Source organism: Daucus carota, chromosome 8, assembly GCF_001625215.2.
Source record: "Daucus carota subsp. sativus chromosome 8, DH1 v3.0, whole genome shotgun sequence".
NCBI classification, from domain to species: domain Eukaryota; kingdom Viridiplantae; phylum Streptophyta; class Magnoliopsida; order Apiales; family Apiaceae; genus Daucus; species Daucus carota.
This window is the reverse complement of record NC_030388.2, coordinates 13,634,351-13,662,046: the sequence shown is the minus strand read 5'-3', so window position 1 is coordinate 13,662,046 and position 27,696 is coordinate 13,634,351. Positions and strand designations below refer to the sequence as shown.

General features: G+C 32.4%; 2 protein-coding genes across 4 annotated transcripts; both read left to right on the top strand.

The window, feature by feature from the left end:
* Positions 1–313: 313 nt before the first annotated feature.
* Positions 314–12,752, top strand: LOC108199554 (pentatricopeptide repeat-containing protein At5g04810, chloroplastic). 3 transcript variants are annotated; one of them, XM_017367420.2, is made up of 10 exons: positions 314–1,170; positions 1,849–1,976; positions 3,687–3,827; positions 4,719–4,805; positions 6,677–6,830; positions 7,040–7,099; positions 7,995–8,423; positions 9,492–9,787; positions 9,933–10,062; positions 11,875–12,752. In XM_017367420.2, exons 1-10 carry the CDS (start codon positions 361–363, stop codon positions 12,400–12,402), a joined length of 2,763 nt encoding a protein of 920 aa, XP_017222909.1. In that variant the 5' UTR covers positions 314–360; the 3' UTR covers positions 12,403–12,752. The 3 variants fall into 3 exon arrangements, with proteins under 3 accessions (XP_017222909.1, XP_063938867.1, XP_063938868.1); XM_064082797.1 differs by having other exon boundaries at positions 842–1,170; positions 1,857–1,976; XM_064082798.1 differs by lacking the exon at positions 1,849–1,976 and having other exon boundaries at positions 842–1,170.
* A 6,028-nt stretch (positions 12,753–18,780) lies between these two features.
* LOC108200105 (nudix hydrolase 2) lies at positions 18,781–25,768 on the top strand. Its single transcript, XM_017368175.2, has 9 exons — positions 18,781–18,940; positions 19,017–19,195; positions 19,399–19,464; positions 19,939–20,076; positions 21,217–21,294; positions 21,399–21,449; positions 21,534–21,568; positions 23,556–23,664; positions 25,236–25,768. The coding sequence occupies exons 1-9, from the start codon at positions 18,820–18,822 to the stop codon at positions 25,425–25,427; spliced, it is 969 nt and encodes a 322-aa protein (XP_017223664.1). The 5' UTR covers positions 18,781–18,819; the 3' UTR covers positions 25,428–25,768.
* The last annotated feature ends 1,928 nt before the right edge of the window (positions 25,769–27,696 follow it).

The following is a 27,696-nucleotide window of genomic DNA, read 5'->3' as shown; positions in this document are numbered from 1 at the left end:
TGTTTTTTCTGGTGAAAAATACATATAATTCTATATTTTTCAGAAATAAACTCTTATTTTTTTGTCAATAACGAATATAAAGCACCTATTTGATATATATATGATGTATCCAATTTTTTTATTAAAAAAATATACATTTTTTAAAAAACAAAAACTTATTTTTCAAAAGTAAAATTGTCCAAACATGCCCAATATTTTCAAAAAAATTATCTTTCCGATATAAAATAAATATAGAAAAATTTGAATATTTTTAAAAAAGGTCATAATAGTTTTAGAAATAAAAGTTAGGGTTGATATTTACTTAAAAGGAAAAAGGGATGATGGATATGATAAGAGTGAGGTAGAGTGGGGAGTGAGAAGATGGATAGTAGTATGCTTTCAATCTCCTCTCCTTGCTGCTCCTACTCCTCCCACTCTCCCCTTTTCGGAGGCGTTAAACAACACACCACCTCCGTGGTCTCCAATTCTAACAATCTCCGTCGTCCTAACAACAAAAAAGCTACTTTTCCCCCACCAATTCCTAAACCTAATCCCTCCAAGAACCCACTTAAGCTACTTATCAACCCCCCACCACCACCATCACAACCACAATCACCTCACAATTCTCACCTCTGGCTAACCACTAAGCTCTCTCCCCAGCCTTTGCCTAAATTAGACCCCCACGTTAATGATAATGATGACGATGATGTTGATAATTGCGATAATCATGCTGCTCAGACCGTTCAAGACGAGTTTAAACAGCAAGGCAAGATTTTTGTAGGCAACTTGCCGGCTTGGATTAAGAAAAATGAGTTTGCGGACTTTTTTCGACAGTTCGGCCCCATTCAAAATGTTATCTTGATTAAGGCCTATAATCATACTGACAGGAACTTAGGGTTTGGGTTTGTTATTTATGGAGGTCCCAATGCGGCTACTTCTGCTGTCAAGGCAGTCGAGTTTGATGGTGTTGATTTTCATGGAAGGATTTTGACTGTTAAACTTGATGATGGGAGGAAATCGAAGGCCAGAGCACAGGAGAGGGATAGGTGGGTGGCAGGGGATGATAAACTGGAGTTTAGGTCCAAATGGCATCAAGATAGGGAGACGTCGAGGGTTGATTTTAAAAGAGTTATTGAAACTCAGCCCGATAATTGGCAGGCTGTTGTCAAAGCTTTTGAGAGAATTGACAAGGTAATCCACTTCGATTTCCTAGACTAGTTGCACATAAATTGAAATATTTCATCTTGCTTTCTCTATGCTCTTATTATTAGATTAGATGTCTGTGTATGTTTTTGCAATGGAGTTTACACTACAAGTTAATTGTGCTCCCACACTAATGCCCTCGCGATATACACTGGTTCGCTAGTTTAGTTAGAGAGGGCATAAGTTTGTTAATAAAGAATGTTACAGGTTACAACTAGGATTATGAGCATATGCAGGTTGTCTTGCATCACCTTATTTTTTAAAGCCAAATTTCCAAGATATTATTACATTTTCCACCTAGCTCAATTTATCGGTCTCCATCAATTTGATTGTTTGGTGATGCGGAATTGATAACCTAATTGGTGACCAAGCATGCCATCTTTGTTGCTATGATTTCATTTCCAAAGTGCTTTACAACTTACAAAACAAATAGTGAAACTACCACTTGCTTGCTGATAGGAATTTTCATTTCACACACTGATACATATATAACATACCCCTGAAGCTTCTGGACCTTTCAGTTGACATTTCCGTAAGCATTTAATTGTGTCTTTCTAACATTGTTACGGTCCAAAATTTTACCGTTTTGCCTTCATTCTCCCCAAAGTCCTTTCTTCGGGGGAATGTTTTTAATTTATTTTCTACTCTAAAGCTTTAACCTTGTAGCCTTCCAGAAAAGAGTTTGGGCTGATGGTGAAATATTACGCAAGAAGAGGAGACATACATCGTGCACGTGAATCTTTTGAGAGCATGCGGGCCAGAGGAATAGAGCCGAATTTATATGTATATACCAAGTAAGACCTCTAATTTATATCACCTTAATTCATGGTTGTCACGTCGATAAGTCGAGCCGATAGAGGTCCAGCTTGTCGACTAGTCAACTAGTCATAGACAAGCCGAAAAGTTAATTAATGATTAACTAAATATATATATATATATATATATATATATATATAAATAAATATTATATATACGTGGTTTCTTATAACTAATCATATGTATATCAATCACAAAAAGATATGTTAATTACAAACATATTTTTTTTCCCCTTTCATGTACACACATTAACACACTACACCAGTGTTATTAAAAGCGCGCATATGCACACGCATATGCGATATGCGATGCGATGCCCACCTGAAGCGCATCGCTTCGGTGATGCGATGCGCCTTCAATGATGCGCTCGCTTTTATGCGCATCGAGCGCTTATGCGCTGTTCAAAAGCGCAAAATAAGCGCGCTTCTTTTAAAATGAGTCATTCTTAAAGGAAATGGGTTCAGAAAAAACCCCGTAGACCTTATAACTAACACAAATAGATACAGACCAGATTTACATGCAAGAACAAGAGATATCGAACCAGAGACAAAAGTTAGACTCATCTTCTTTTATGATTATTGCATATAAATACCCACACATATAAGATACACATATCTTGTATACACTAATATATATATTTATATATATACATAAAAGTGTTGTATATACACATGTCTTGAGTATGATGAAGAAGACTTTGTTAAGGATCCAAATTATATTAGTAAAGATGCTGATTTCCTGAATATTAATGACGAAGAAGTGGAAGAATGGACTAAGTTTGGAATTCATTGCTACTTTGACTTAGAAGAATTCGGTTGCTTTATCAATTAAATGTCATCTTATCTGTAAATTAACAATTTTCTGCTTATATATTATTTAAATATGTATATTTATTTGTCTTCGATGAATCCGCGCATTTCGCGTTGCGCGTTGCGCTTATGCTCTAGGGGGCCTTTGCGCTTCTGTGCGCATATCGCGTTTAATAACACTGCACTACACACATTAACACACTGAATGTACCAATATATAAACAAATTATACCTACATGTATATTCAATTTTAATCAACTTATGCATACATAAACACATACAAATACAAAGATTTATAAACTTAAATTAACATTTTGATTATTGCTGATTTTGAGTAGGTTCATAGAATTTAATTTTTTTTTCATTTTTAATTTTTGATAGAATTTTGCACTTGTCGACCGACTAAGTCGACTGACTAGTCGATTAGTCGATCAATTAGTCTACCAAGTCGACCCAGTAGTCAACAATTCGCAAGTCGGCCTCTCCGGTTGATTTTCTCAACCTGACTAGTCGAGCGCCGTGACAACAATACCTTAATTAACTTCTTTAAGCATTGGTTAGAGTTCAAGTTGATATATTTACAATTTCTTGGGGATGATGTTTAACAGTAGTTTTTATTGTTATTGTTCTCGTTAATATTATGTTAGCAATCGACGGAACACAATTATTTGGTATTATATGTTTGAAAATCCTACTTGTGAAGTCTGTGGTTTATACACAACTTTAAGATTTGAAATATTATTGTATTATATGTTTGTTGTTTTGTATACGACTTGTTCGTTGTATGGATGGTGCATTTAAGTACTTTTAAGTTCTGTAGCCAACTGAGAATGTTTTGATTCTTGATTGTTTTACATTAAACTTAATTATTTTATGCAGCCTAATACACGCTTATGCAGTAGGTAGAGACATGGACGAAGCACTGTCTTGTGTTAGAAAAATGAAGGATGAAGGAATTGCAATGAGTTTGGTAACTTACAGCATTCTGGTAGGAGGATTTGCTAGAGTCGCCGACACTGAGTAAGTAAAGCAAAGTACTATGCAAACTCAAATAATTTGCGGTGCTACACTTCAAAAAAAAATAAAAATTGTCATGCTTTGCATTATTCTTTTATCTTGTTATATATTGGTATTTGTTATTATAATATACTTGAAACTTCTTAAATATTTGTGTGGTGAATTCTACAAGTAGTTGTGTGAGTTTCCACTTCTAAAATGGAAAATTTGATCCTTAAAAGCCATTGTAATATGTTATTAATTTGTCTATAAGTGGATGATTAGTTGTTATGATGCCTAATAGGGGAAGAGAGGATTTCTGACCAAGCAGTGATCTAGTCATGTAAGCACTGGCTCTTTACACTTGTGACATGGGAAAGTTTATTCTGAAAAGCCATTACCATTAAGTTGGCAACCTAAATAATCTTTCCTGTGCCTTCAAGGAAAAAAAGAGAATGTCAAACCAAGCAGTGATTTAGACTATCTAGTCATTGACTTGGATACTCTCTCTTCTCCTTCTTCCCTCGTTCACTGCCTTCCTCTTTGTCTAGTATATGATCCCAATGTTTTAATTCGAACTGTGAAGCTGTTCTGTGAGAGTTTTAGTTGAAACAAGTTGTTTCTGCCGTAATATGTATTTCCTTCTCTGATACATATTTTTTGGTCGTGGCAACTGGCGAACCAGCTTAGGAATAAGGTTGACTATTAGCTGATACTGAAGATTTAATATATACTTTTTCTAAATGAGCTTCATGGTTAAAGGAATAAGACGCTGGAATAGTTAAAGGAAGAGTTACTCTAGTCACTCTAATTTTTGTTTCCATGAAATAGCTATGCATAGCTCTCTTTGCATAGTCCTTCAAAGTGATTTTTAATTTGTAATATTACATCTGAATTCTCCTTTTCTCTTTTCAGTGCTGCTGATGAATGGTTTAAGGAGGCCAAGGAGACTCAAAAACATTTGAATGCTGTTATATATGGAAACATAATATACGCCCACTGGTACCCTTTCTTTCTTTGTATTTCATAATTCAAGTAGATGCTTCTGGTATTCAAACGCATCACGTACTAGATTCGGATCATGTGCCGGGAAATTATATCGTAGCCCTTTTTTTGTTTGATTGAGTAATTCATTTTAAATATCTTAGGAGAGTCATGAATCCTTCACCTTTGCTAATGTGTTTTGGATTAGTGGGAGCATATTGATCTTAGTGGGCTTGCTGGCATGTATACTTGTGTTATACACCTCATGATATTGGCAAAACTTTGGAAAAAAGTAAGTGTACTTGTAGATGAAACATGCATACATGCTTTGTGATGCTGCTAAGAATTAAGACATTAGTAAGAGCTGCTTAGCACTCCAGTTAAGTGAATTGACGTATATATAACTGCAGGAAGTTCCTTGTAACCTGATTTGTTTGCTTAAGACCATTCTTAGTGCTGCTGCATTTTCGGCCGGTCAAATAACTTGAGAATTTTAGTTTTATTTCCATCATCAAGTGAGTCAGGTCAGGGAGTGATGCTATCTTTGTTTGAGCCCTTAAATTAGCAATTAGTTTATTTAAGTGTTAAAGACTCAGATGATATTTGGATCATTGTAGTTAGAGAGATGAGATTGTTTTATTGAAGAAGGCAACTAGGGTTTAGAGATACATTGTAATCTTCATAATACAAAGCAAATTGATACTTTCTTCTAAGATCATTGTTTTAGGATTTAGAAAGTATTGCGATGTAGAGATATGTCGTAATCTTTACTACACTAATTACGAAGATAGTTTTCTGGTTCATCTTGTGTCTCCTGTTTCATTGACATATCTACTATGTTTAATGCCACACTCAGGAGTAGGGGTGTAAAATGATCCGGGTGATCCCGGGTACCCCTCTGCTCAAGTACCGGATCATATTATTTTTAGCTTGTCCAGATTTGGGTCCGGGATCGTTTTATTCGGATATAAACCGATCCCGGGTATTTGAGATTCGGATCTGAACCGAATATGATCCAGTATCGTATTTTCCATTTTTTAACCGGGTAGTTTATGATCTATCAAATATGAGCCGAATATGATCCACTAACATTTAATATCATCATTATTTTCAATTATTCAAATTATTATTATTTAGTCTAAGTGAACATAATATTATAAAATATAATAATTTTAAATTAAAACTTATAGTTATATGTTGGTATATATCATTTATTAAATATATATGAAGATAATAAGCATGATCCTATTAAATAAATCATATTTTATGAAGATATAAACTTAAATAAGATATTAAAACTTTATAAAATGATGACTATTTACTTACAAATGTGATGGATTTAAAATATAATATGCATATGAGTTTGAATCGAATATGAACCGTGGATCATATTCGGGTATTCGGGTAGGATCATATTATCAAAAATTATATGAGACCGAATCTGAGCGGGTATAGGTGTGCTCGGATCCGGGATCATATATTATACGAGCTTAATTTTTCCGCCAGATTTGGATCGTTTTAAAAACGGATATGAGACATGTATCATATTTTCAAGCCGGATATGAGCCGAGACACCGGATAGTCCGTATCGATTTACAGCCCTACTCAGGAGTAGAATTTTACCTAGTTAATAGGGGTATCGTTAAGATTTCTCACCTTTGTTTCGTTATAATTTCAATTTACTCTGGTGAGATTTTTGTTTGGTTTCTTCTCAATTGTATGTGATTTATGTCAATATTCCAGTAGCAGATGATACTGTATGTTGACTTCTCTGTTCTTAGTCTTTTGGTCTTTATATGGATAGTTTGTCTCTTTTTCTCCTGCTCCTTTGTGTTTGTAGGCGTCATATTTTAAACTATTGTATTTTTTAACTTAATCCTTACACACAGCCAGAGATGCAATATGGAGCGTGCCGAATCCTTGGTGAGGGAGATGGAAGAAGAGGGTATCGAAGTTCCTATAGACATATACCATACTATGATGGATGGTTATACAATAATTGGTAATGAAGAGAAATGTCTAATTGTGTTTGGTAGACTCAAGGTAAAAATCTGAAAGCTTGTCTAGAGGTTTAATTTGTAATACAAATGTGGATATAAAAACCTAATAATCTTTACATTAACATAAGCTTGTGGTTGGGAAAAGTGCATTAGTAATACTTCTACTTTTTAATTTAGCGCGCGCACGCACACACACACACACATGTAGTAATTTTTACCGGTTTGGGTACCAACACATGTTACTTCCCGCAGGAATGTGGCTTCACACCATCGGTAATCAGTTATGGATGCCTTATTAATCTTTATACCAAGGTAAGTTTCATTTCAAATTTCTGGTGCTCAAAATTTTTAGATTGTTGATAATTGATATAGCAGATAAGACCTTATGTTGCTTGTTCTATTTTTTAGCCATCTTTTTAATTAAAAGGCTTCTTGATAAATTTTTCTGTTATCTTTATTTATCCCTGCTGGACAGCAGACACAATTATTAAAAAATGTCGTGCATTAATAATTGAAGTAGATGACCCTTTTGTTTAGTTCTGAGTTCTGACTATAAATATAAACAGTAGTTTGTAGATATTGATTCTAATCAAAGGCAAAAAGCGGGGAGACTCCCTTAGTGTTTTTTAATACTCTGTAGAAAGGAATTACCAGGGTTAGACTGCACTAGCAGGAAACGGCTCTCATGGTTTATTTATCTCAGTGCTACTACTAGGTTCGCTATCAGCTTTGGCTTTTGGTACATCAAACTAAGGAAGAATAGCCATGCATTGTCTGTTCATCAAAACTAAGCAAACTTCTTATTATCCCAATTACTATATAAGGTAGGCCACTGAAGTAATATTTATATGTCCTCTCTTTCCAATGGGGTTGGCCTTTTTTGTTTTTGGGTAGAAATCATTCCTTATTAAAGCTAAAATATGTTTTCTGAGTTGAGTTTGGATCTTTAAAAAAGAATTATCGATCTGGTCCCAATCTCAGGCAAGTATCACATTTTAGAAAACTGAATATTTACAACCGAGGCAAACAGTTTCTTAGCCAGCTTGGTTTTTGTTGAATAATATATGATTCTGGTAAGGCCTCCCTCTTAACACCCTGAAGTTTTAAATGAGTTGTACATACTTACGTGTTTATTGCTTTTTTAAAATACAAATTCTGAATCTATAGAATTAGAAGTTGATGTGCCAAATTACATAAACTTCTCCAGATAGGAAAACTTTCCAAAGCTTTTGAGGTCAGTGAAATGATGAAATCGACTGGTGTAAAGCATAACATCAAGACCTATTCCATGTTGATCAACGGATTCATAAAAGTGAAGGACTGGGCAAATGTATTTGCTGTTTTTGAGGATGTGCTGGGAGATGGTTTAAAGCCGGATGTTGTACTCTACAATAATATCATCAGGGCATTCTGTGGCATGGGTAAAATGGATCGCGCCATTCGCACTGTTGAACAAATGCAGAAAGAGAGGCATAGGCCAACATCACGGACGTTTATGCCAATCATACATGGATTTGCAAGAGCCGGAGAGATGAGAAGAGCCCAAGAGATATTTGATATGATGAGAAGCAATGGATGTGTTCCAACTGTCCACACTTACAATGCTCTTGTTCTTGGTTTAGTCGAGAAGCGTCGGGTAATCTTCTACCTGGATTAGAATAAATTTAGGAATGATAAATGTTTCTGTCCCATCTTCTTAATTGCTATTCAGGATATGTAATTATTTTACGACATCCATGCTTAATGGTTTAGAGGCAATATTCACCTTAAGGAATGGGAGGTGGAATTGATTTCTGCTGATGTAATAAATAGTGGGTGAAGAAGCCAAATATCTAAACACATATCTAGCATTTATGTGCCTTAAGGGATAGTGTGCTGATCTATGTTATACGATTGACTATTGTGCTATAGAACAGTGAACTGGATAGCTCATCCCAGATTACAATCTTAAAACTACAATTCCTAAAGCAGAAAGGAGAGAGTTCTAAGGCCATGGTTGGCGACACATGGCATTCTGTAATTTATAAAAAAAAATAAAAAAATTAATAGTGTCCTTGTGTCTAGAGTCTTCAGACCATGGGAGATACTGTTTTAAGTACCTGTACTCATGTCAGTGTCGCGTACCTTGTAACAGTAGTGCTGCTCACTGAACGAGTGAACGTTTTATCCCGGAAACTCGGTGAAGAATAATATACTGATATTTACTAAGATTGAAATGTTCATTTACTATACCATTAAGAAGCATATTGTTGTTTAAAATGTTATTTACTTCACCATTGAGAGACATTGTTGATTGAAATGTTCATTTACCTTGCCGTGGAGAGACATATTGTTGATGAGATGTTCATTTTCATGGACATAAATTATGAATAAAATTGCCAAAGCTTTTTTATATTTTTTCGTTTCATGTGCTACTTCACAAATTTATATATCTCAGATTTTGAGGGCCATAAAAGTAGCCAATTACATTTTCTTTATGCAATGTGGTAGTTCAAGTTTTCAGTACACTTTTTCAGATGCCTTTTTTGACATTATCATTGATCGTCAGCATAGCAGTTGCATGAATCATTATGATCATCAATAATATATATATATATATATATATATATTTGGTCATTTGTTCCCTCTTCACTGAATGTACCACACACTCTCAATTTGAAAAATGAAGTGTATTAATTATTTTCTAATCGCATATTTTTTATAGATGGATAGAGCAGTAGAAATTGTAGATGAGATGGTTCTGGCAGGCATTAGTCCGAATGAGCATACATACACTACTATTATGCATGGTTATGCTTCAGTGGGTGACACTGGAAGAGCGTTTGAATACTTCACAAAACTGAAAGATGAGGGGCTACAGCTTGATGTGTACACTTATGAGGCCTTACTCAAGGCATGTTGCAAGTCAGGCAGGATGCAAAGTGCTTTAGCTGTGACAAAAGAAATGGCTGCTAGAAAAATCCCTAGAAATACCTTTGTCTACAACATACTAATAGATGGGTAGGTATTCCTCAAGTGACACGCCTGATTCTTATGAATTAGTGTGATGGCCTGTATTTATATGCTGACTCTATGACTGCTTCAATAGGTTTACCAAAGTTCCATTACTCAACCTTTTTGTTCTATTTTCTTGATTCCCTTGTAGATGGGCTCGAAGAGGTGATGTTTGGGAAGCATCTGATCTGATTCAGCAGATGAAAGAAGAAGGTGTTCAGCCTGATATCCATACTTACACATCATTCATTAATGCTTGCTGCAAAGCAGGAGACATGCTGGTATGCCTTGCATCATTGTTATTAATTAACTCAATGACTACAATATGCATCTGCAGTGCCTTGATTATGGGTGTTGGAGCAATTTCATTCTCGTTTTAATAATTATCATCGAATTTGACTTTGTACGCAACTACTTTTGAAAAAGACTGTCCATTCGTAATTTTTATTTGTTAATAGTCTTTAGGTGTATTGTTGTTTGCATATAGATTTATAATATGAGTCTACACTCTACACAGCACGATGTCGTTCTATATTTCTGTAAAAATAAGTTTTTGGTTGATGTTTGTTTTAATAAGATCTTCAAGGAGTGTAACGTAATTGGTACTGTGTGCCTATTTTCTCTACTGTAAAAAATTACCTTGGTATTTTATGCTTTTTTCAACTGTCTTTAAAAATAGTACTGTTCACATATAATTCATCTAGAGGACATGATTTTTTTATTGCTTTTGTTAAATATATACTAGCTTATAACCCTTGCCATGCACAGGTGTTCTATATTGTTATTTTTTTAAATGTTGTTATCTTTTTAATATTTATTATATATATTTCTAATATTTTTAATAAATCTAATGTTAATAATTAATTTTAATTTTAATTAAATAAAAATATAATATAATAATAATATAATATGCTTTATTTGTATTTTTAGAATTAAAAAATATGTATATATAATTCTAATATGTTGTTTACAGGATTCAAACCTTATTTATTAATACTTCAGATATATAGTATAATATAAAAAATATAGTATGTTCTTGACTGGATTCGAACCTTATATCTTAAGTAGCATAGATAGTGAAATATAGAAAACTCAATCTAATGATTTTAATCAATTTGATTAAAGTGATCTAACGGATTAACGGTTTTAATCCCATATTATAAACCAACTACCAAACTTTTGTATGTGTAGCTTGCATAATATAGTATAGATTTGTGTGTGTTTTTTTTAAATTCATCCAGTAGAGAAGTCTAATTGGTTCCTTTGTTTGATGTTTGTTTATAGTACGATCTTCCAGGAGTGTAACGTAATTGGTACCATTGCCTATTTTCTCTACTTTCTGGAAAAAATGTCCTTTGTATTTTTTGCTTTCTCTATGGTCTTTATGAATATTTCTGTTGGCATATAATACAAGTGTTTGTTTTTTTAAAAATTCATCTAGTAGAGAAATCTGATTGGTTTCGTGTGCCTAGTCTCTGTGTCAGATTTCAGTATTGGAAGTTAAAGTTTAAACACAATTCATTTGATAGACTTGAAGGTTAAGAATTGCTAGTATTGGCCACTGCTTTAGCCTCAACTATTCTATATTCTATTGCCGCATATTAGTTGTTTTCGCAAATTTGTTTTTTGAAGCTCATCTAGCAGGGAAGTCTAATTTATTCAATTATTCTATGTAACTAGTTTCTGCTGAGGATTTTATAATTGGACGTGGCCAAACTGCTTTAGTATCTGCTATTCTTGGTGTTGAAAAATATATTATTTGAAGGTAGATGGTGCGATGCTATGTCTGGTGTCAATCCAACTTTATTAGCTGCAGAAATTCTCTAACTTGCTCTTGAAAAATCTTAATTTCTAATAAATGTTTTACTAAATTAGGAAGTCGACTAGAAGTAAATACTTCAAATTGTTTTTTTTTTTTTTTTTACAGCAAAGTACCCTGCACATTTGAATTTCTTGACCTATTTTGTTTGTGCTTGATGGTTCATTCCTTGGATATTAAGTCTGTTTATTGATAAATTTATTACATGTTTCTTTCAGGAATTAATACTAGATGTTATCTAGTCAAGTGGTTTATTTACTTGTTTTGTTTGCAGAGAGCAACAAAAATAATGCAGGAAATGGAAGTAGTAGGAGTGAAGCCAAATGTTCGGACCTATACCACATTGATACATGGATGGGCACGTGCTTCCCTTCCAGAAAAAGCTCTAAAATGCTTTGAAGAGATGAAGTTGGCTGGATTAAAGCCTGACAAAGCTGTATATCACTGTTTGATGACTTCATTGTTGTCAAGGGCAACTGTTGCTGAAGAATACATGTACACGGGAATCGTTACCATATGTAGTGAAATGGTGAAGTTTGGGCTGACTGTTGATATGGGGACTGCAGTTCACTGGTCCAAATGTTTGCGCAAAATTGAAAGCACTGGTGGAGAAATTACAGAAACCTTACAAAAGACATTCCCACCTGATTGGAACTCACAGAGTAGTTTTAATGCAATTTCAGATATTGAGGATAGTACTGAAGGTAATTATGGTGATGGCCATGACTATGGAAGGGACGACACTGATCTATACTATGACAGTGATATAGATGCTGATGGCCATCTTCCTGGCCTCTTGTAAAAGTTTGACTCCAGAATACAGACTCAAGTAGTTCCAGCATTATCCTGATCCTCGTAAGTTTTACACCAGCGTACAGATTTAGTTTAGGTCATCGAAAAATTCGTTTCTTAGTTGTGTTGGAGTAAGTTTTCTACATAATTATGTAGGCTCTGTTTTTGTGTTGCATGAGTAAGTTTTCTAGATAATTATGTAGGCTCTGTTTTTGTGTTGCATGAGTAAGTTTTCTAGATAATTATGTAGGCTCTGTTTTTGTGTTGCATGTCAAGGTCTTTAGTCATACGTTTTTTTGACAAACTGTAGTCTATATGTATTGACTTAAAATTTCCAAATAAATATTTTGGTTATGTTCCCTTGTGAATTTGGCAGGCATATATAGCATGCAAAACTGTTGCTTGCTATTATTGATCGAGTTCAAAGATTGACAATAAGATTGTAAATTGGAAATGGATTGTGCAGAAAAGTAAAAGTTCTGGTTTATTCCGGTAGCATAGATAGTGTTATGATTGGTCACTGTATTAGAAGGCATGATCATATGGTGTGCTAGTTCCGGAGGTGACAGGGTATGCGAGTTGAGTTTAAATGGTTGCTGCAGTAGAATCTTAAAATAAGTTACAGAATTAAATTTTACAAGAGCATTTGAGTGTGTGTCGCGTCGCCGTTCCTCGATGTATACTATTCAGGAGACGGAGAGAGTACAATACAAAAGTCTCAAAGAAATAACCCAGCTGCCTTCCTACTGATTCAGACATGTACCGAATTGGAAGATCTTAAATTTGGATTCAAAAATCATCTCCAAAGAGGGAGACGGTTGTTGGATCTTCCCCCTCAAATCACATTCATCACAAGCATCGGGTTATCAAAAGACCAGGGATGATTACTCGCATATTGATGTTCTATCTGTTAAAAACCTCCCCACTAGACAGAGTTAAAACTTTTACCCATGTCTTTAACCTCCTCGTCAAAAGAATAGTTCCTTATTTTCTTCGTTTGATATATCCAAATTGGTCATCTAAATTAAATATCAAGATTCTCAATATTCGCCATCATCAAAAACTCTCACAAATCTTCCACAATACAGATAAGAAGAAACATTGCAACACTCTCACATAGATGACAGATGGAGAGAATTCAATCAAGAGATAGAATGCCGTTTGAACAAATTTTAAAAAAGTGCTTCTTGTTTAAAGTAAAAAAATAGACTAGAAATGAGAAGTAAATTATAAATGATTAAACGTTAAGAAAATTAGAAGTCAGAAGTGGTGTTTCCCAAACATGCATATACTCTTTATAATATAGAGAAAATAGATTTTTTTGACACTAAACTTATAGTGTTTTTAGAAACTTGCCACCCAACTAATTTTTTTTTTCCTTTTACTCACTTATGTTAGGTTTGGATTTTTTTTTAGCCACCAACTTAGTTTCGGATTTGATTACTAGCATTATGATAATCTTTGCAGCATTATTTATACATAGTGATAGTATGTAATATTTTGATGATGTGTCGTGTGTTTATATCTTTATATCTTTATAGGGTCAGGTTCGAGATAGAACCAAGTTATTGTTAGAACTTAGAACTCGCTGAGGACCATTAGATCTAAGTATATTATATGGTTGAGATTGAAATTACATTTAATTATGAAGTATTATATGCATTAAATATGTACATATTTATGACCATTAACTAATCACTTTAAATAAAATGACTTACTTACCATAACTAGTTTTAGTTTTAATTTTAATCATTATATATTGCTGCAGTATACTCTATTTTGTAAATAGATTATTTCCTATGTGTTTTTAATTATATCATACTATTATTTAGGAACATATAAATTACAATATACCAATATATTCAATATATCATTTTTTATATATTTAAAAATATATAAGAAATATATTTTTTATGGCATATATTCATTAAAATAAAATAATACTATTGCAGTATATCATAAATTATACTCTTACACTATTGTTGAACTAATACAAAAATAACATAGCTATTATATATACCATTGCAGTATAGGTAAGTAATAGATAAAATAATATATTTAATTCAGAAATATGATATAAGCCAAAATGAAATAATTAGTGAATTCATTATTTTATCTGTAACTTAAATATACTGCAATGGTATACTATAGTATATTTATTAATTGAGTTGATTATTTTATCTATTACTTAGATATATACTGCAATGGTATACTATAATTATATCATGTGTGATATATTTCCTGAAATAGTGAGATATGATATATAATTTATTACCTAATATAATGTAAAACATAATGTGTGCTTTAATGAGAGAAGATATTAAATGATTTAATATAAATGCCCTTTAGATCATAGCCATATATTCTAAATAAATCTGACAGATGTCTACGGTCCTAAGTTCTAATTCTAGTATAGGTTCTGATTTGAACCTCACCCTATCTTTATATATAACAATAATAATATAAAATGAGCCGATGAAAAATTAAAACTAAAAAAAATCGTAATTAAAATTCTACAAATTCAATAAATCATGAATATGAAATCAATAAATTCAAACAATTCACCCTCCCTGATAAGATAAAGTGTAATTGAGTGATATGATGCATCATCTTTCACTATTAAAGTTTCAATCGACTAGCTCAGTCTAAAATCTCTCTCAAATTTATCTTCATAAATTTTAATAACTTTATCTTATTACAATTTTCAAGATAAATAAATTGAGAGGTTAACTTAATTTTCGATGATTGCCCTCTATAATGCATCATTTTATTATTATTACTCCCTCCGTCCCTCTCATTATAACTTTATCTTATTTTTGTGATTTTTTTTGTGTGTAAAAATTCAAACGCTGAACTTTTATTCGGAAGACAAAAGTAAAATTATTTATGAAAGTAGTCTTTTAAAAGCCATAAAATGCGTGTAAAATTTTTATCATCCAAGGTAAACGGCGTTGGAGACATAAAAAGTACTATATATAAAGATACATACATATACTAAATCATCAAAATATTATTACAGACTACCACTGTATTTTAATAATGCTAGACAGAATTAATGTAATGCTAATAATCAAATTCAAACCTAACTTCAGTGACAAAAAAAATAAATGAGCCTAACATTAGTGAGTAAAATAAAAAGAATTATAGTTGAGTGGTTAATTTCTAAAGAAGCAATAAGTTTAGTGACAAATAAAATTATCATAATACTGGTTATCAAATCCGAACCTAAGTTGGTGGCTAAAAAAAGATCCAAATCTAACATTAATGAGTAAAAAGAAACAAAATATAGTTGGGTGGCAAGTTTCTAAAAACACTATAAGTTGAGTGGTAAAAAAATCTATTTTCCCTTATAATATATGGGAAATTTCATGTTAACATACATAACTTACAATTTGATAGGTTGAGTATCGAATTTGATAATACTAATAACTAATAACTAATAATATAATACATGGTACAATATATATGTGTGTGTTTGTTTTATATAAAATAAACAAATTAAATATACAACTCATGTGCGGTTAAAATATTATAATAATTTTATATTTAAAACATTGTAATAATTTTATATGCTCCATTCGTTTCTTTTTGCTTTTTCTGTTTGATATGTCAGGACTATTCCTGACATGAGACAAATTACTAATTTAAGTCTAATCTGTTAGACTAAATAAAGTCGGAGTGATCTTGTTGAATTCGTATTCATGACTATTTTAATACAGTGATATTTTTATATTTAATACTAATACGAAATTAAATATATTAATGATCAAAGTGTGTGTGTTGGCAAAGGTGACAAAGGCAAAGATGAAAAGTATTCAGAGATGGAGGGAGTAATATTTGTGTTTTTTTTCTTCAAAATTTAGAGCGGATTTCATTAATACTCTAAGGGGCCGTTTGGTTAGGGGTAACTTACAAAGGGAAAGGGAAACAATATGTTTCATTCCCTTTGTTGTCATTTGTTTTGTGAAAAGTGTCATTCTCTTTCCCTTTTTTTGGTTTTAGTTTTAGCCAAAATCCCTCCTGATCCATTACTTATCTTCAACTAGGTATTTATTTTCCCTTTCCTCATTCTTATTTTATTTTCATTTATAATTTATTTCAGAAATCATTAGCATTAAAAGTAATATGTAAAATATTTTTGAAAATCAAAAATAAGTTTTAACATAGTTTTTATATATTAAATATAATTTTTATATAATTTATAAATCAAGGTATTTAAAAAAAATAATGAAACTTTTACATAATAAAATATATCAAATTATAATTGTAAATATTTGTTTGATTTTTTTGATATTATTTAATGTTTAAAAATCAAATTTAGAAATAATCATATAATTTTTCATTCCGTTTCCGGATCAAAACCAAACAGGTAATACAATTCAGTATCATTCATTTCCTTTCTCTTCGTTTCCCTTTTTGAATTCCATTCCGTTTCCCTTAAGTCGAACCAAACGGCCCCTAAAAGAGATCCAATCGGGACAAACCCCATCTGATCATGCAACCATGTTAAAAAATAAATAAACAAGCTAAATAATTCGCCGCTTTGTTTCTAGATTGCTTAACTAAATAAATATAAATATTCTGAAAATTAAAAATGAAAATAATGGTTTCTTGAGCAATCCAACCTGCATCTCCCTCACAATTCACCCTCACAGTAATTTGCAATGTTCAGAGGACTCATGAGTTTGGAGGCTTCATGTTATGAACATATATATTTTGTGAGAAATGAACACATATGATTTTCACTACCCTTCCAAACGCACCCTAACTATCTAACTGCCGGACACCGGTTATAACTCTGCCGAAAGTGTTGTTGATGCGAGATCTCAAATACAAACGCATCGCATAAAGTAAGACAAATGGCTCAAAGTTAGACAAATCGCTCAAAGTGAGATTGAGACACTCAAAAACACAAATAATAACCCATACAAAAGACAACGAAAAAAACTCATTTGTGGAATAAAACTCAATTTTAGTGAAGAAGAAACAAACAAAAAGATTATTCATATAAAATTAAAAGAAGGGAAAAGGTGTTGCGCGGATGGAAAAGAGAGATGGGTAGAAGAGGTGGACAAGGATATGAGGGGAAGATGGAGCGAACCTGACTCTTATGAGAGAGAAAAAAGATTTCTACCCAACAATTTTTAAAATAATTTAATATTTAAGTTATTAAAAAAATATATGATATAATTAAATATAATAATATATACACATGATAACAGTTATGAACAAAAATTCAAAAAAAATTATTAAATAAATATAGAAAATATAGAACATTAAAATTAAATATCAGTGTAGTTTCCCTATTTATTTTTTTTAATTTTTTTTGATTTTTGACACATATATTTAATGTTTTAACTGTATGATTAGTATTACTGATTTTAATTCTAACATGGAAAGTCATATAATCATAATTTAGATAAAAATATAATAAACAAAATAAATTTTTATGTATAAAAAAAAATACTTCCTCCGTCCCACCCAAATGTTTATATTTGAGTTGGGCACGAATAAAATATAAGTAAAGTATGAGTGAAATATAAGAAAAAGTTCAAAATAGTGGTAAGCCTGTTGATATATAATGTATAAAGTAAATATAGTGAAGAACATAATTAATTTTTGTATTATAAATATTTACCGGACATATGAAAAAGGAAAGCGTAAAGATTGTTGGAACAGATTACTACTCTCTCCGTCATTTTATTTCTTTACGGTTTCTTTTTAGTGCTCGACACATATCATAAGACTCTTATAAAACATAATTTTGTAACTTATATCTGAGATTATTTTTTTTTGTATAAAAACAAATGTCAAAATTGTATTTAAAAGAAAAAAAAAGAAAACATAAATTAGGGTACTATATTTTATAGAAATATTAAATTACATTCTTAGTATTAGTAATAGTATCACTAATATAGAATTACGCCCTCTTTTTTTTATATGACACTTTTGACTTGGGCACGTATATTTAAATGGGTTGACCGGGTAGTAAAATTATTATTTTTATAAATTAATATTATGATTACATATTCTTTTTCAGAAAAAAATTTCAAAAATAATATTTTTAACTATCCAATCAAAACACTTAAAATTGCACGTCAAAAAGTCAAAAGTCTGTATATATTAAAAAAATAAAGGGATTAATAATAAAAAAAAGTGGTTAGGGCCTGCAAGGGTTGGTTCAGCTGGTTAAAAGAGGGGACTTATATCCTTTTGGTCACAAGTTCGACTCCCAAAAGAGGCAAAATGTGTGGTTATGTCTGTGTATCAGAGTCTGTCGCTTAAGTGCGGTTAACCTTTGTTTACGATTAAAAAAAAATTGGTTAGGTATAGACGTATAGTAATTGGTTGATTAAAAAGGAATAAAATAAGAGTGAGCGGAGGGGCAAATGAAATGTAAGAGCATTAAATTAAAGAGAAAATAACGATGATGATGGTGAGGTGGTCATTGGCCAGACCCAATAATTTTGTCTTGTGTATCGCAACACGTACTCTAACCAGAACTATCTGCTGTTCGAGCCCTCCTCGCATCGCCATTGCACTTCCGGGTATCTACTCGTTCTGTTTTATTTCAATTTGGTTATGAAATTGGATTATTATTATCAGTATTATTGTAATTTGCAGGAGGTGTAAACAAGTTTGGCGATAAAATTAAACATTATTCCCGTGCGATGACTACTTGTTCACTGTTAACTGGTAAGGAAGATGATTTTGGAGGTGTTATTGTTCGATTTACAAACCAAATGGAATCTAATGTGTTCGCTTCCTTGCTTAGAGCTTCCATGGCTCAATGGAAACTACAGGTTCTCTCTCTCTCTCTCTCTCTCTCTCTCTCTCTCTCTCTCTCTCTCTCTCTCTCTCTCTCTCTCTCTCTCCCTCTCCTCTCTCCCTCTCCATCTCTCCCTCTCCATCTCTCCATCTCTCCCTCTCTCCATCTCTCCCTCTCTCTCTCTCTCTCTCTCTCCCTCCTATCTTATTCCTTGTGTTATATGAATCATCTTATCAGGGGAAGAAAGGTGTTTGGCTTGAGATCCCTATTGAATGTGTGAATCTTGTTGAAGCTGCTGTCAAGGTGAAATTTTGCTTCTTTTACTTTTCTTTATATACACAATCAAGAAGCTTGTCTCATGTTCTAATCTAATTTTCTTTCCTATATTCTAGCATGATGATGTTTTGGTATTGACCGAGTCGGATGCTTCTCTAAGTAGTAGTCCTATGTATTGCCAAAACTTTACAATCATGCATCTATTAGATATAGGTGAAATTCTTGTACAGATATTAAAAGGTTGAGTTTTGAAGATTCTATCATTACATTCGCTGTGGCAATATCTCTAATCAATTTAGGGAAGTGGGAGTGTGGGACTTTTACAAATCTATATGGGATCCATTTTAGTATTCTTAATACATAGATAGCTCTCTAGTCTCTACCTTCTACTGAGGTGGTCTACTGTACTTTAGTTATCTTGAATGTTATCTTTGCTTCTGATGACTTTTGCTTTGGCCTATTATTCTTTAGTCTTTACTGTCATCTTCATTTCACTTTCAGGAAGGATTTTATTATCACCATGCGGAGCCAAAGTACTTGATGCTTGTACACTGGATTCCTGAAACTAATAGTACACTGCCTGCAAATGCTACTCACAGAGTGGGCATTGGTGCTTTTGTGTTGAATAAAGAAGGACAGGTATTCCTTCGAATTTTATTTACGCTCAACATAATTCTTATAATTTGTATGGTCTTAAGAACAACCAAAAAAGGGAGCAAGAAGTTTAAGCCTTTCTTTATCCCTCTTTATATTTCAAATCTTATAATTAGAAGCTACTCTCTCCGTCCCAATTTATCTGTCTTGTTTGCCTTTTTTTGGTCAAATTGACCAAACTTTGACTGGTAATTATAATTATTTTTACATTATCTTGAAAATCGAAAAAATACATTATAAAGTAGAATAGATGTAGATTCTAGTAATAGATTTTTCATAATTTTTCTAATTATTTTATATATGTAAGTTTCAGTCAAAATTTGGTCAATTTGACCATAAAAAGTCAAACAAGGCAAATAAATTGGGACGGAGGGAGTATAAAACTAGCAGGTGTTCCTCTTGTATATTTTGTTGCTATTATGAGTAATAACCGACTTCTACATATTCATATTTGTGGGTACAAGCACATACTCTCTTCATAAAATCCTTCATGTATAATTTCTTAAACCAAACAAAAAGAACTTATAGCTTTAAATCCTCACTATCATGCATTAACAAATTCATCATCAGTACATTTTAAAATTATTATTTCTGAATTTTTTCCACTTCAGAAGTATATTGCATATATATACACTCATAATTTAGTGGACTTGAGTTGATGATAAATTTTCAAATATTATTATTCGCTTTCATATATTTTCCTACATTTGAAGATATAATTTTTTTCTTAATATTATATGCAGCTTTGACTAATTCTTTAATATCTAATACCATGTCATGCTTGATGGCATATTTTTATACTAACTGATATATTGTGAAAAAGAATGTTTAGCTTGTATTACATATGTATATTCTATTTGATAATTTGTTAAACAAAAACTGTTAGCAACTTTTATATGGAGTAAAAGTTTAATATCCAGGAGTGTGTGTAGCTGCACACATATTACTAGTTTTAACTTTTAAATTCTCATGTATTTCCTCCTGGTTCAATATTCTGGGAGAGATGCACATCATCTGAGGGAAAAAAAAATGTTCATATATTACTTCTAGGAACAGAAGCACCTATCCTTATGTTTAGAATGCATGTTTGACTAATATATTTGTAATTTTTTTATTAACTTGTAGGTGCTTGTAGTTCAAGAAAAGAGTGGAAAATTCCGTGGGACTGGTATCTGGAAGTTTCCCACAGGGGTCGTGGAGCAGGTACTTTCATCTGGTAGTTTATAACCATTAATTATTTTTAAGAAAAAGAAAAGTGAAAATATCAGTTAAGACTTCCAGCACCTTTATAGAGATAAACTCTGTAGGGTGAGGATATATGTGATGCAGCTGTCAGGGAAGTAAAAGAAGAGACTGGGGTAAGTTTAAGTTGTGTGATTCCTTTTTTTTTTACTCAACAATTGGCTCAAGTCTTATCTGACTGGTAATTCTTCTTTTTTCAGATTATTACAGAATTCAAAGAGATACTTGCATTCAGGTATGAGTTATTGTACTAGTGCCCCATGTAGCCCACTGCTCAAAGAAGAACATCCTTGAAAGAACATAAAATAACACTATAGAATCGAATATAAAAAATATAAAATCTGATCTAAAATTTGAATTAAAGTCTACTTTTAAACTAATTAACATTTCATTATGAATAATAATAATAATATCTAATATGTTTAACAATAAATATGGATTTAAAAAAACATCATTATATGTAAAATTCTTCTTGCAAAATGTATATATATGTTTCTATTTTGGATTCTGTTTTGGATTTTATAATATTTCATATTAATAAATTGGATGATCTTGGATGTTAGGTTTGATATATTAAGTTTAGTTAGTGTTTGATAATATAATATACTCTTAACAATCATTTTTTAATGAAAAATGATGTATTACATTAGTGTCCTTTTTTAAGGTCTTTTCTTTCCTTCTGGAGTGCAACCCATATATTCATGTTGTGTCACAAGCCGTTGTTCGTCATGAAGTAGCTCTACTATGCACATATCCATTTGAGGAACTGGATTCCTGTTCATAAGGTTGGACGTGACTGGTTGAAAATCTCCTCTTGATTTCATTAAAAATTGGTCACGTTTTCTTGTTTCATGTACACTTTGGACAACAACTAGTCCTTCAGAAGGCACAATCTCGTACACAATATCTGTCACCCCGTAAATTCTCAAAAGAAGAATGAAACTCTTAGATTGTAATACTCCTTTGACTGAGATGCCCCAACTCGAGTTCTAATTGAAAACGTCGGGCTGCATTGCTTTGGTTGCACACTTTCTTCAATTAGTCTCCCATATCTTTGGCAATCTTATAAGGATTGAGATTGAGAAGCAAAGAGGGTTCTATACTTCCAAGATTTCACGTCATAATCTGAGCATCCTTCACGTGCCATTTTGCAAGTTGCTCTGTTTCTTTGGTGTCGTGAAGGAATTGTTCCATCAATATGACCCAATTCTTTTCCCTTTGACAAGAATCTTAAATTGGAAAGTCCAAGAAGAATAGTTCTTTCCATTAAGTCGAATAGGAAAGTGATTAGATCGTTCAATTACATGATTTGAAAAGAAAGAAGAAATATAAGATGACTTTCAGAGAAGACAAGTACAAGAGAACACTACGAATTTGAAGCAAGACAAGAAAATAGTACAAGATTAGATTGGCTCTGATACCATGACAAAATATCTAAGATAATGCTTTATTTCTCAATGAATCGTTATACAGACAAGCTCTTCTATTTATAGGTACAAAAGAGCTAATCAGCGCTACAAATCCATTGGTGTATCCCACCATATTAGCAAGTATATCCCACCATATCTGCCTGTAAATCAACCTACACAATCCCCTCATACCAGTCTATCATATCACACAATATTAGCCTAATTAAGTCTAACAGATTTGTTAGAAGCAGATTATGTTCATCAGTTTGTCTCCCAACTATAAGATTTATGGGGGTGTATTCGATTGAGATTTTAATGGATGTTTGTTAATGTATGGATTTTAACAGATTGTATGTGATTTTGATTTTGTGCGGATTCTTGACAAAATCTCGCAGAGTTGATAGGATTTAAGCACAATGCTTCAGAATCCGATGGTTATTGGTGGGATTTCAAAAAACTTAAAATACACTGAAGAATCCCACAAAATCCATCATTTTATGAAATCCAAAAAAATCCATCAGCATTTGAATACCATCAGATTTTAATGGATTTTAAACAATCCCAATTGAATACCATCGGATTTTAAAATATAATTTAAAATCCTAATTGAATATCACCAGATTTTGTAGCATAATTTAAAATCTCAATTGAATACCCGAAGATTTTAATGGATTTCAAACAATTCCAATTGAATACCCTCGGATTTCATGAATAAAAAAAAATGTTTGAAAATCTCAATCCAATACACCTCCTTAATGTATTTACCTCATAGGTCCTACTTTTGTGACTTAATATATACTTGCTGTTTTGCAGGCAAAGCCACAAGGCATTTTTTCAGAAATCAGATCTGTTCTTTGTCTGTATGTTGGAACCACTTTCCTTTGACATCCAAAAGCAGGACTTGGAGATTGAGGCAGCTGAGGTGACCATCTATTAGATAGATGTTTAATACATATATATGTTTTTTGGAAATTTTGAGAACTTAATCAACTGACATTTTTTCTTTTCTGTTTTTTGTTGCATTCTTTATGTGACTCTTTCAGGTGGTTAATTTTCTCACAAATGTTTCCTAATGGGCAAATAAAAATTATTTGGATAAATATCTTTCTTTCTGTCAGTACACAAATTAAGCTCTTATCCACCATAATTTTAATTTCTAGCAAATATGCCATGATTATGGGCAGTACCTCACAAACTAATAGATGATATAAAGGTGTAAACTATAATTACTACTACAGACTACAGAGTGGTCAAAGTCCAAACTAATGATATATTACACCAATGGAAGAACAAGTTTATTAATAGTATTTTAGGAGGAGAATCTACGTGAAACTAAAGGGTCAAAAACTTGAGACTGAAATGCGCATATTATAAGCTCAACTAACTGCACACTTTTATGTGTAAAGTGGCAAGAACAAATAAGACAATTTTCTAAAATTGCTCAACTGTAGCTTCTACTCGGAGGGTTGCTGGTAGTTATCTGAACCTTGGGGTATTGATTGTTATGCTGTTCAATATCCCAACTTCTCTTCATTAATATAATAATTAACTGTCCTACATCACATATTGTTAGAGCCACCGTTTGTTGTGCTGTATCGAAGTCGTGGTAGATGACGTGTTTAATAATAGGTTTATATTAGAAATTGTTAAGGTTAATGGAGGCCGATACATGATTCCGTAATCCAGTATAGTCAACTCATAGCTCCTACAATTTTTGCCAACATCTTCCCAAGACCGAGGTGTAAAAAATAGATCATGTATACCAATATAGATATGTACTTTTCTGTTGAGTAAATTCCAAGATTTCCTACTGTTATATTTTTTAATTATTAGAAGTTTTGTCATCTAACTTTAGTGTGGGGTCTTCTTTTAAGACCCTATACTTGTTTTTTTGGCAACGATCATACAAGAGCAAACTTAAGCGATGAACAATTGGAATATATTTAGTCAACTGTTATGTGTATATATGAATAATATTTCTTACTAATATCTAAGATTCAGAGTAAAAGATTATTAAACATAACAAGTATCTTTGATGAAGCACTTCTTTTCAAAATATCAGAATATATCTATCAAGTGCACAAATTCTATCACAAAATGTTCATATAAAAAACATATAAATTTTTAACTGGAGTTATAAAAGTTCTGGTTAAGTTTTGATAGCAGTTGCGCGATCAGTTTCATTAAAAGTATGCAAGTTTAGTACCAACCCTTGGGTTTCGTCTGTCATGTTACTATTTTGCTATCTGACAAGTTATACAGATGCAGCCTGTTTAGGCTCTGAGAAGATAGAGAAGTGTTTATTATAAATTCTTTACAGAAGATGCAGAAATATATCAGTAATTGTATAATTTAGGACTTGAAAGAATAACTAAGAGTGTAATTTATAAGTAATCAGAAACTTTACTGGACAATATTACCGTTGTCATTGCACTGACATTACCTGTGGTCACTACTGAACTATGATATATGATGATTGTTTTGTTTTTGCAGTGGATGCCATTTGAGGAATATGCGGCTCAACCTTACGTTGAAAAACATGAGCTACTAAAGTATCTTGTTGATATTTGTTTAGCAAAGAAAGAGAGGAAGTATACTGGATTTACCCCAGTTCCCACAACTTCAACCTTTTCATCGGAAAAACACTTCTTGTACTTGAATGGGAGAGACTTGAGCAGCCTCTAGGATGTGGTCTTCTACATTAAACCCTTTCCGGTTAATCCATATTGCGCTTGGTATATAATTTTACTGCTTATTTATATGATAGAACAAAATAAAAAACAGAGCAGCCAATATCACATTTCCTTTAGTAACAAATGAACCCATTGTAGTAGTTTATTTATTGGTTTATTGGGACAAAACTCAGCCTAGTCAAGCTATTGAACTCAACTATGTAGGGTGTTAAAATCTATCTCTAAGTGGTTGCATGGAATTCTTAAGATCTCTTGTGCTGCTTGTAATTAGTGTTTTGATTGTAGATAAATACTTATTGGAAGTAAGGTCACAAAGACCATATTTCATTTTCTTGTTTTGGAAACGGTTTTTACCTGTTTCTATTTGTGTACTCGATTCAAATTTTGAAGGAGAATTCATGTAGTTATTCGTTTATTTGAACTGCTATAACTGGGGCACTGTATGTTTACTATATAATTATTTATAAAAAAATATATTGAAATATATTATCTTTCCTCCAACCTTGAAATCTCTTGTGCTTGTTGCTACTAGTATTTTGACAGAAGATGAATAGTTTTCGTAAAATGAACTGAGGTCACTTTGTGTTTACGCGCTGAACACCTGGCTACAAACTCTTTACCCTTATTAAATGTCTAGCTACAGAATCTTTAGTCTTTAGTCTTTACCCTATTAAATGTTTAATACTTTAGTGGTGCGAAAGCACCCGTAAATAATCGATAAATAAAACTGAGACAAATTGGAAATATATCGATACAAATGGTTTGCTTTTGGTTTAAATCATCACTCCGATCTGAAAACGAGATGACAAAATTAGAAGTTCAGTCGATATAAATGGATTTGATTTTGGTTTAAATCAATCACTCTGAAAATAAGATGACAAAGAGTTTAGTTGATTGAAATAATTTGATAATCAATAAAATGAGTTTTGTCGCCGAAACTAAAAAATTGATAGACGGAAACTTTGTCGAAGTGCGGTAGTTATGTATTAATTAGGGGGAAAATATCAAATTAGTGACTCGTTCAAGTTAAATGTATCACGTAAGTCACCACTTTCCAGTTTGTCTTGAATTAGTCACCATTTAACACCTTTTGTTCTAGCCGTTAAAGTCTTTTAAAAATCTTAACGGTCAAAGACTTACGTGGATTGCTTGCTGATGTGGATGAAGAGACAACGGTTATGTCTTCTCCTTTATATATATTGCTCATCATTGTAAGCATATCTAGGGTTCTTGGCAATATTTGAACTTTATCTTTCTAACTAGTTGTGTATTTGTACTTTGTAGTGTGAGGTGTGCCATGGCTGGTAGCTCTACTGGTTCGATGGGTTCGATTGGTTCGATAAACATTTGCGATTGTGGGAAGAGGGCAGCTATGTATACGTCTTGGTCACTGAAAAATCCGGGGAGGAGATTTTTTACTTGCAGCGAGAAGGCGGTAAGCATCTTGTTCTACACTCGTTGTTCAACTTATGTCCATTTTTGTTGGTATAATTATGTTTTTTTTGTAAAAATAGGAGTTGAGATGTGAGTATTTTCAATGGTTTAATCAAGAGGTTGACGGAAGAAACGGGGATATCATAACACACTTGAACAACAGGCGGATCTTTTTGGAAGAGAAGATCAAGTTGCTTGAAGAAAGGATTGCATACTGGAAGGAAAAGTTGCTAAGAAGAAGGGCAAAAACAGAGCCATGGAGAAGACTGTGATGATTTCGAAATTAATGATTTGTGTTTTTGTTGCTTTATTTGCAATGTTGTTGATGGTATGCAAGAATAAAGGTAGTAGTGGTTGGCTGCAGTTAATGTAATGGATAAATTCATGTGATGTAGTACCTATATGCAAGGCAGTAATGTTTCAATATATGAATTCAAGATCATGTTCTGAAGACATCTTTGCATAAATGATAGTTGTACAATGTAGAAGATAATGACATTGAAATTTCATCACTGAAGACTCATGTCATTGTTTCTAGTAAACATTAAGTTACACTGTCAAAACACTACAAAAGATTAATGACAGAGTATTATGTTTGATAGAGCTAAGATGCAGACAACATCACAAAAGATAGAACATAAAAAAGATCGATCGATCAAAGTAGTCTTGCAACACAAAAGATAGAGCATAATGTCTTAAAGGTGAACTGGATTATCCGGTGTATTGGTAAACTTGAACTTTGTCTTCTTCCAAAGTCTGTTGCTCCTCCTTGTAGGCTATGGCTCCTTTTCTGAGTAATCATCCTCCTCCGTTTCAAAATCATCACC